General features: G+C 41.6%; 1 protein-coding gene across 2 annotated transcripts in view; it reads left to right on the plus strand.

The window, feature by feature from the left end:
• fxn (frataxin) overlaps positions 1-10,767 on the plus strand; it is a 42,425-nt gene that overhangs the window by 24,598 nt on the left and 7,060 nt on the right. For both annotated transcript variants that reach the window (XM_077562292.1, XM_077562291.1), the window contains one exon: positions 4,308-4,405. In XM_077562292.1, coding sequence (XP_077418418.1) covers positions 4,308-4,405 — 98 coding nt within the window. The remainder of the gene's footprint in view (positions 1-4,307; positions 4,406-10,767) is intronic.

Consider the following 10,767-nt stretch of genomic DNA (forward strand, 5'->3'; position numbering starts at 1 on the left):
ATCCGATCCGAACCGTGTGATCCGGTGCAGTTTCAAAATTCCTACTTAACGAAGCATTCCTGGTTGTATGTTTAACCGAGAGCTATGAAAATTTGATAACATATGTAACAGCCTGTGACCTACAAAAAAGTGTTTTGGTGCCATATGCTAAACATAACAGGAAGTCCCCCAGAGACTGGACATCAAATTTTACGTTCCAAAAATCTTACTTAACTCTTTCACTGCCATGGACGTTAAAAGACGTCAAGTAAAAACCTACGGAGGGCCGCCAATGACGTTAAAAGACGTCATCCAATTTTTTTTTAAATTTTTTTTTTGAAACTGGTGGAGGAAAGCCTTGGCCAGCTGTGGTGAAAGTTTCAAGCAGATCTAGTTAGCCTAATTACTATTTTTGGCCCCTAGATGGCAGCAATGACTCTCTTTTGACAAGATTGGGTAGGCGTCAGTAGAAGACGTGAGGCGGAGCTAGAGGGGACAATGGCTGGGGAAGGGAAGAAAACATGGCGACCGGTTAAGCAGCTCACGGTCGAGCAGTTTTTTTCAAAGACGAAAAGCATCGACCAACGCTAAAGAGCACATTGATGATGACGATGATCATCATCGATGATGATGATGGTGACTCCGAGGTTGGAAGCATTGACGCGGCAGTAGAAGACGTGAGGCGGAGCTAGATGGCTGAAGAAGCGAACAATGGCGACCGCAAGCAGCTCACACTTGGGAATTTTTTTCAAAGACGAAAGGCATCGACAAATGCTAAAGAGCACATTGATGACGATGATGATCATCATCTCCGAGGTTGACGCTGAAGTTATGACGACGTCATAAAGGTTCACCGGCTAGCGATGCTAACACCGGAAAACGCGGAGCACAACCGAGCACGCTCAGGCGAACGTTCAATCGGACGACGAAGAGTGCCCCGAGTCCAATGCATATTCATCGGAGGAGTGGGTACAGTCTGCTACTTGCTATTCCCCAGAAAAAAAGGCCGTCAAGAAAGTGTAACGTCTGTACGCGAAAGAAGCCATCGCAAGTGAAACTAATCTGTTGTGCAAATCCTGCTGCGTCTCCTTGCACGCATGGGAGCGTTACAAAAAGAAAAATTGTATTTGAAACATCCACATGATTGTAAATAGTACCACAGTTGCACACATTTGTAAATAGTTTGCGAAATTGTTTTGTCAAATTGTTACACTGTTGAATGGAAATAAACGTATTTTGCAACCAAAAAACACTTTTTCATTGTTGGTGATAGCGTTTTACAGAAGTAAAGCACTATTTAGGTGTTTGTGGCATCATTCATGGACAAAAAGAAGTGTACAATTCACTAGAGTGCATGAAATAACATCGTTTCACAAAAAGCTCTTTTTCTCCGCTTTTTGTTTCAAAACAGAGCATTTCGGTGAAACTAACCATTTTCTATTGTTGATTACTGAAGAATGGAATAAGGTAGAAACAAACTACCAAATGAAAGATGAGAGTTCAATCTTTCATTTGGTAGTATGTGTGTTTCCATAGTCCAAACACAACATTTTCTGTGGACCTTGAAAGATCAGTCAAAATGCTTAAATCGGCTGGCACTGGCGACATCCCTTTTCTGAAAACGTCTGGCAGTGAAAGAGTTAATGAATTATTCCCGGTTGTACGCTTCACCTACAGCCCTCAAGGTACAAAAAACTATTTTAGAGTCATATGCTAAACATAACCGGAAGTTCGCCATTTTTGATTTACTTTGGAATGTGTTGCAATTTTTTGGCCCGTTTTATAGTTATTTTTTTTTCCCTGGTGATATATCTGTGAAGGTTACTGAAGTGTCTAGGAGAGGTAGCATTAGAATTTCTGGGTTGTTCAACAGAATCTTAGATAGTGAGAAGATGCCTGAGGAATGGAGGAGAAGTGTGCTGGGGCCCATTTTTAAGAACGAAGAAGAAGAAGGGAGACGTGCAGAGTTGTGGCAACTACAGAGGAACAAAGCTGATGAGCCGCACAATGAAGCTATGGGGAAAAAGTAGTGGAAGCTCGACCGAGGGCAGAGGTGAACGTTTGTGAGCAGCAGTATGGTTTCATGCCAAAAAAAAAAAAGAGTACCACAGATGCAGTAATTGCTTTGAGGATGTTGATAGAGAAGTACAGAGGTCAGAAGGAGCTGCATGGTGTCTTTTTAGATTTGGAGAAAGCTTATAACAGGGTGCCCAGAGAGGAACTATGATTTTGTATGAGGAAGTCTGGAGTGGCAGAGTCGTATGTTCAAGTGGTGCAGGACATGTATGAGGACTGTAAGACAGTGGTGAGGTGTGCTGTAGGTGTGACGGAGGAGTTCGAAGTGAAAGTGGGACTTCATCAGGGATCAGCTCTGAGCACCTTCTTTTTCGCTATGGTAATGGGCAGGATGACAGATGAGGTTACACAGGAATCTCCATGGACTATGATGTTTGCTGATGACATTGTGATCTGTAGTGAGAGCAGGGAACAGGTGGAGGAGAAGCTAGAGGTGTGAAGGTTTGCCCTGGAAAGGAGGGGAATAAAGGTTAAGCCGTAGCAAGACGGAGTATCTGTGTGTAAATGAGAAGGACCAAAGTGGAAGAGTGAGGTTACAGGGAGAAGATACCAATAAATAGGAGTTAAGGTATTTAGGGTCAACAGTCCAGACCAATGGAGAGTGTGAAAAATAAGTGAAGAAGCGTGTGCAGGCAGGCTTGAACAGGTGGAGAAAAGTGTCAGGTGTGATGTGTAATAGAAGAGTTTCAGCTGAAATGAAAGTAAAGGTTTATAAAACTGTGGTGAGACAGCGATGTTTTTTGGTCTGTAGACAGTGCCACTGAGGAAAATACAGGAGGCAGAGCTGGAGGTGACAGAGATGAAGATGCTGAGGTTCACTTTGGGAGTGACCAAGATGGATAGAATCAGGAATGAATACGTCAGAGGGACAGCATGTTAGAGGCTTTGGAGATAAAGTCAGAGAGGCCAGACTGAGATGGTTTGGACATGTCCAAAGGAGAGATAGTGAGTATATTGGCAGAAGGATAGAGTTGAGTTTCCAAATGCCAGGCAGGAAGTCTAGAGGAAGACCAAAGAGGAGGTTTATGGATGTAGTTAAAGAGGACATGAAGGTGTGAGAGCAGAGGATTCAGAGGACAGTGTTAGATGGCGGCAACTGATTCGCTGTGGTGACCCCTGAAGGGAAAAGCCAAAAGGAAAAGAAGAAGTTATAGGGGTTTTATCCGATCGTCTTCAAACTTGGCGTGTTTCATCTTAAGATGTTAAAGATGAAAAGTTATTTAAAGCTTTTTATTTCATCACATGCTGTTGGCGTGGTATGCACTGAAAAAATCCTTCTTAATGAAGCATTCCCGGTTGTACCAATCACCTACAGGCATGAAAATTTGGAAGCCTATGTAACAGCCCACGACGTACAATAACATAAGGGTCTAGCTGCAGACGCTGGGCGAGTGGAGCTCCACCGGAAACGCGTGACTTTGAGCAACACAGGAAACACTTTTTTAAGCAATTTTTTTTTTAAACAAATAAATGACTATGAACTATTCATTTAATTTGAACAAACGGTATATAAAAAACAGTATACAAAACATGTAAAAAATTTGAATATAAGCAATGTATACAACATCAACAACACAACTCTATCGGAAACGCATTGCCTCTAAATGAACAAAGCCCGACGTACAGACGAACTTACATAGTCCGTACAATGGCCTTAAAATCAACCGTGATTTAAATGTCAACCTTTGTGTTTTTTTGTTGTTTTTTTAGGAAATCGTAAGTTTTGGAAGGACATTGAGGACGGTTAAAACAAAGCAAGCCTTGTGGGTATTAGATAATTTGAAGAATATATTGTCTGATTAGACCTTTTTTAATGTTTTTTTTCTTTTTCTTTTGTCTTGTTCGAATGCACAGTTCTGTTATGTTGTGTGCTCAGTTTGCAATTCTCATGTTCTATGGAGAAAGATTTTGATTATGGTTTTTGGATAAATAGAGGGGGTAGTCACCCTGGTTGACGAGTGACCGGTGCTGTCAACGAATATTCACGGGCAAAATTTTGGTCCCAGACCTTTTAAACCCCTAACCCATTTTCATGCCTTGTTCTGCTTTGTCACGTGTCTTTGCTTGGCCTCAGAGCCAATTTGGAGAAGTTATCGCTGGTTCCCTCTTAAAAGACGTCTTTCATTGGGGTGTCTTTGGACACCCTGATGAAAAACGTAGAAACAGCCATGTTTACGTTCCAGTAAGAACAGACTTTTCTTATACAGAGTGGTGTTGTCAGTGTAGCAGTTAGATGTGCTTTTCTTCTACAGAGTGGTGTGCTGACAGTAAAGGTTGGTGGTGACCATGGAACCTATGTCATCAACAAGCAAACACCAAACAAGCAGATTTGGTTGGCCTCTCCAACAAGGTGAGACCATATAACAAAATAAGATATACACTGACAACAACATGACCACTTGTGCAAGCTAATGCAGAGGTCACCAACCTTTTTGAAGCTGAGAGCTACTTCTTTGGTACTGATTAATGCGAGGGCTGCCATTTAGACAAACACTTTTGGGAAAAAAAACATTTACTTAAATTACCTTTAATAATTGAACATCTTTATTCCAGACCCACGGGGGTCACAAAACAATAGAACAATAACAGAATAAAAGAGAAAAAAGGAAAGGAATAATAATGATAAAAATAACAACAACAATACCAATAATTAAAAAACAACCACAATACATCAATTATACCTAGCCTTCCACAGCAATCAATGTAAAAGATGCAGGCATACTCGCCAATGTTTCCTCTGTCTAGAATAAAACCGACCAGAACTGCGCACAGGATTAACTAAAACATTGATAATGTCATTTTCTGACCTGGATGCCCTTCACATAAAACTAAACATCAAATTACGCAGAGTAGCAGAGCAAGTAGGTACACTGACACTCACAAACAAATGACTGGCACTTGAGCTTCTTGAAGCTCTCAACGCAGCTTCATGGTATCATTGTAAGCCACTGTGAGTTTTCTCATGCTTTCTTGCCTGTAACGGCACCACAAATGGGCAGTATACAAAGATGTACAATAGGCTCTAAAAATTGAGATTTTAACAGATACTCAGCACATTCTAAATTTACAACGGAATATTCGCTTGGGCTTACAGTTTCCGACGCTGCCTATAAATGTCCTTGTTGTCCAATAGGTTACTTGAAATAATGTGGCCCAGATATGTTATTTCACTGTGCGCGCGCACACACACACACACACACACACACACAACGCACACACACACACACACACACACACACACACACACACAGTTTGTTGCCACCCAAATGAGTCTGGAAAGGCTGAATTTCTGTCTTCTCTACTTGTGACTATCATGACCTTGCTTTTTTCAGCAATGTATTTTATATCAAATTAAAGCATTTAAAATCAAAGACATGTCGTTCATATACACATTAAAAAGAAAAGGAGACAATATTCCACCCTGACGGACACCATTACGCGGAAGGGAACTGATGTTGCATTGCCCCATCTCACTCTCTTAGTCTGATGCGAGTACCAGTAAACTAAGATCCGGAAAAAAAAAAACAGTGACCCCATATTTAGACAATTTTTTAAATAATTTGTCATGGTTAACAAATGCTTTAGAAGCATCAATAAAACATATGAACATCGTTGAGTTCTGCCTATTGTGTTTATCTAAAATTTCATTTAGTTCAAATGTACATAAATCAGTTCTATGTTTAGGGTGACCAACTGTGTCCCGCGTAGCGCGTGCACGCACAGCCTTTGAAGGTCAATTGATATGTCCCGCTAATTCAAAAGCTGTGCTTTCACGCACTACGTAGGACAGTTAAAGTTAACGGACCACTGATTGTCACACTCACGTGGGGCAAAATTCATTCTCTGCATGTGACCTATCCTCTAAGGGAGTGGTTGGTCACTCTAGCTATGTTTCCTTTTAAAACCAACTTGATGATCAGCGTACAGGACATATACCTCTCAATTCTACACAGTAGTGTTGTCTCTAGCACTTTAGATACAACACTGGCTAGGGCTACTGGCCTGTAGTTTGCCGAACTGTTCAGCTTCCCCGCCTTGTCTTTAATTATTGGTACTAGCATAATCGAAAGCATTGATTCAGGCAACTCCCCATGAACCAAAAAGCCACCAAAGGGCACACTTTCTTGATGGCAAATTTTATATGTTCAGCTGTAATATTATCCAGGCCACAGGCCTTACTGTCTCCTAAATTCTGGATTACTTCATTAACTCTTTCACTGACAGACGTTTTCAGAAACGGGTTGTCCCCACTGCCAGCCGATTTAAGCATTTTGAGTGATTTTTCAAGGTCCACAGAAAATGTTGTGTTTGGACTATGGAAACACACATACTACCAAATAAAAGATTGGACTCTCAGCTTTCATCAGGAAAAAAAGTTTGTTTCTACCTTATTCCGTTCTTCAGTAATCAACAATAGAAAATGGTTACTTTCACCAAAATTCTCTCTTTTGAAACAAAAAACGGAGAAAAAGAGCTTTTTGTGAAACGATGTTATTTCATGCACTCTAGTGAATTGTACACTTCTTTTTGTCCATGAATGATGCCACAAACACCTAAATAGTGCTTTACTTCTGTAAAACGCTTTCACCAACAATGAAAAAGTGTTTTTTGATTGCAAAATACGTTTATTTCCATTCAACAGTGTAACAATTTGACAAAACAATTTCGCAAACTATTTACAAATGTGTGCTGTGGTACTACTTACAATTATGTGGATGTTTCAAATACAGTTTTTCCTTTTGTAACGCTCTCCTGCGTGCAAGGAGACGCCAGGACTCGCACAACAGTTTACTTTCACTTTCGCATTGGTCCGTTTTGCGTGCAAACGTTACACTTTCTTGACGGCCTTTTTTTCCGGGGAATAAAAAGCAAGTAGCAGACTGTACACACTTCCTCCGATGAATATGCATTGGACTCGGGGCACTCTCCGTCGTCCGATCGAACGTCCGCCTGTGCGTGCTCGGTTGCGCTCCGCGTTACGACACCGTCATAGCCGCCGCGTCAGCGGTTCCAATTTCGCCGTCAAGCTCGGATTCACCTTCATCATCATCGATGATGATTATCGTCGTCATCAATGTACTATTTTAGCGTTGGTCGATGCCTTTCGTCTTGTAAGCGTAGAGCTGCTTACAAACGCTCGCCATTGCCCGTTCCCTCCTCCATCTAGCTCCATCTAACGTCTTCTACTGCCGCGTCAATGCTTCCCAACCACGGAGTCACCAGCCTCATCTTCATCATCGATGATGATCATCGTCGTCAACAATGTGCTCTTTCAGCGATGCTTTTAGTCTTTGAAAAAAAACGTCTCGGGCGTGAGCTCCTCGCAACCGGCCGCCATTTTTCCTTTGTCTTCCATTCTCATCTCCTGCTCGACGCTCTCTACTGACGCCCACCCGATCTTGTCAAAAGAGAGTCATCGCTGCCCTCTAGGGGCCAAAAATAGTCATTAGGCACAACAGACAGACTGGAAACTTTCACCAGACATGCGGAAGGGTTTCCTCTACCCGTTTCAAAAAAATAAATAAATCATTGGATGACGTCTTTTGACGTCATTGGCAGTGATCCGTAGGTTTTTACTTGACGTCTTTAAACGTCAGTGGCAGTGAAAGAGTTAACTGTGTAAAATTTCATCAGGACCACTCACCCCATCAATATTAGATGAGGTGGATATTTTAAAGTTGTTAATAGTCCTTATTTCTTTACAGAAGTCATTAACATTATTTCTTTGCAGCTTCTTTGCCAGAGAGTCTTCCCTAATAGTACTTTAGTTTATTTTAATATACAGGAGTGCAGATTTACACCTAACATTAGTAAATTTTTTGTTCTCAAACAATGGACCCTGTCTGCTTTTAACTGCCTCTGTCTATTTTTTAAAAGCATATTGTGCCTCTGTGTGCAGCTCTTCAACATAATCCTTCCAACCTGGCTTCACATTTGAAACTTTGGCCCCATGTTTATAAAAAGGCCTGCTTGCAGTAACAAAAGATGCCACAATGGTTTCATACAGGGAATTTAATTCCTGACTGTGCTGTACATTACTACAAATCATATCCCGACATGCTAGAGCATCTCTCGGGACCCTAATGTTTCCCAGGAGGGCATCAGAACAATTGATGTAATTATTAAGATCTTTCTTGGACAATTTAGACCAGTAATTTGGACCAATAATGTTCAGTGTTTAGGATTTTCTTTCAGCAGCGGGGGCAGGCGTTCCAGGAAACCGTGGCGGTGTAAACAAATTACACTTACTTGAGTGCTTGACTTATACATTGTGAACGTCTATTTAATTTGTAAAACGTATGTCAAGTTCCAATATCTTATGTTTTCCTCTTCACCAATCAATAATTTGCTGCTTTATTATTATTTTTAATTCGGTAATTCGCTCCTCTGACTCTATCTGCCCGGTCAGGTGTCCGCTGTCGCCTAGGTGCTTGACATGCTTGATAACTGTGTTCCCAAACAATGGGTAGGATTTACTCAATGTGCGGAATGCTATCTAACATTTACACAGTCATTATCGTTGTCATCATCGTTTTAAACATCATCGTCATAGTCCTCAACCCAAAAACATGATGACAACAGAACCAACATTTAAACAGAAAACAATAAACACATAAAAATAGATAAATAAATAAACAAACATAACATAAAAGGGCACACATCATGTTAGCATTCCACACAAACATTATTTTCGTTATCAACTCAAAAAAACATCAACTCAAAAACATCACAACAGAAGCAACATTTAACTCTTTCACTGCCAGACGTTTTCAGAAACGGGATGTCGCCAGTGCCAGCCGATTTAAGCATTTTGACTGATCTTTCAAGGTCCACAGAAAATGTTGTGTTTGGACTATGGAAACACACATACTACCAAATGAAAGATTGAACTCTCATCTTTCATCAGAAAAAAAAGTTTGTTTCTACCTTATTCCGTTCTTCAGTAATCAACAATAGAAAATGGTTAGTTTCACCGAAATGCTCTTTTTTGAAACAAAAAGCGGAGAAAAAGAGCTTTTTGTGAAACGATGTTATTTCATGCACTCTAGTGAATTGTAAACTTCTTTTTGTCCATGAATGATGCCACAAACACCTAAATAGTGCTTTACTTCTTTAATACACCACCACCAACAATGAAAAAGTGTTTTGAGATTGCAAAATACATTTATTTCCATTCAACAGTGTAACAATTTGACAAAACAATTTCGCAAACTATTTACAAATGTGTGCAACTGTGGTACTATTTACAATTATGTGGATGTTTCAAATACAGTTTTTCCTTTTGTAACACTGCCCTGAGTGCAAGGAGAGGGAGCAGGACTTGCACAGCAGATACGTTTCACTTCGATTGTCCGTTTCGCGTGCAGACGTTACACTTTCTTGACGGCCTTTTTTTCCGGGGAATAGTAAGTAGCAGACTGTACCCACTACTCCGATGAATATGCATTGGACTCGGGGCACTCTTCGTCGTCCGATTGAACGTCCGCCTGAGCGTGCTTGGTTGTGCTCCGCGTTTTCCGGTGTTAGCATCGCTAGCCCGTGAACCTTTATGACGTTGTCATAGCCGCCTCGTCAGCGCTTCCAACTTCGGCGTCAACCTCGGAGTCACCATCATTGATGATGATCATCGTCGTCATCAATGTGCTCTTTAGCGTTGGTCGATGCCTTTCGTCTTTGAAAAAAATTCCCAAGTGTGAGTTCGCTTCTTCAGCCATCTAGCTCCGCCTCACGTCTTCTACTGCCACGTCAATGCTTCCAACCTCGGAGTCACCATCATCATCATCGATGATGATCATCGTCGTCATCAATGTGCTCTTTAGCGTTGGTCGATGCTTTTCGTCTTTGAAAAAAACTGCTCGAGCGTGAGCTGCTTGCAACCGGTCGCCATGTTCTCTTCCCTACCCCAGCCATTGTCCCCTCTAGCTCCGCCTCACGTCTTCTACTGACGCCTACCCAATCTTGTCAAAAGAGAGTCATTGCTGCCATCTAGGGGCCAAAAATAGTCATTAGGCTAACTAGATCTGCTTGAAACTTTCACCACTTTCATTCCCCTCCTTTCCAGGGCAAACCGCCACGCTTCTAGCTTCTCCTCCGCCTGTTCCCCGCTCTCACTACACATCACTATGTCATCAGCAAACATTATAGTACATGGAGATTCCTGTCTAACCTCGTCTGTCATCCTGTCCATTACTATAGCAAACAAGAAGGGGCTCAGAGCTGATCCCTGATGTAGTCCCATTTCCACTTTGAAATTCTCTGTCACACTTACAGCACACTTCAACACTGTTTTACAGTCCTCATACATGTCCTGCACCACTTGAACATACTTCTCTGCCACTCCAGACTTCCTCATACAAAACCACAGTTCCTCTCTGGGCGCCTTATCATAAGCTTTCGACAGCTTTACAAAGACACAATCCAGCTCCTTCTGACCTCTGTACTTCCCTATCAACATCCTCAAAGCAAATACTGCATCTGTGGTATTCTTTTTTGGCATGAAACCATACTGCTGCTCAGAAATGTTCCGCTCTGCCCTCAGTGTAGCTTCAGCTAATCTTTCCCATAGCTTTATTGTGTGGCTCATTAGCTTTGCTCCTCTGTAGTTGCCACAACTCATGCACGTCTCCCATGTTCTTAAATATGGACTCCAGGGCACTTCTCCTCCATTCCTCAGGCATCTTCTCACTATCTAAGATCCTGTTGAACAACCCA

This window comes from Vanacampus margaritifer, chromosome 3 (genome assembly GCF_051991255.1).
Source record: "Vanacampus margaritifer isolate UIUO_Vmar chromosome 3, RoL_Vmar_1.0, whole genome shotgun sequence".
Taxonomy (NCBI): Eukaryota; Metazoa; Chordata; class Actinopteri; order Syngnathiformes; family Syngnathidae; genus Vanacampus; species Vanacampus margaritifer.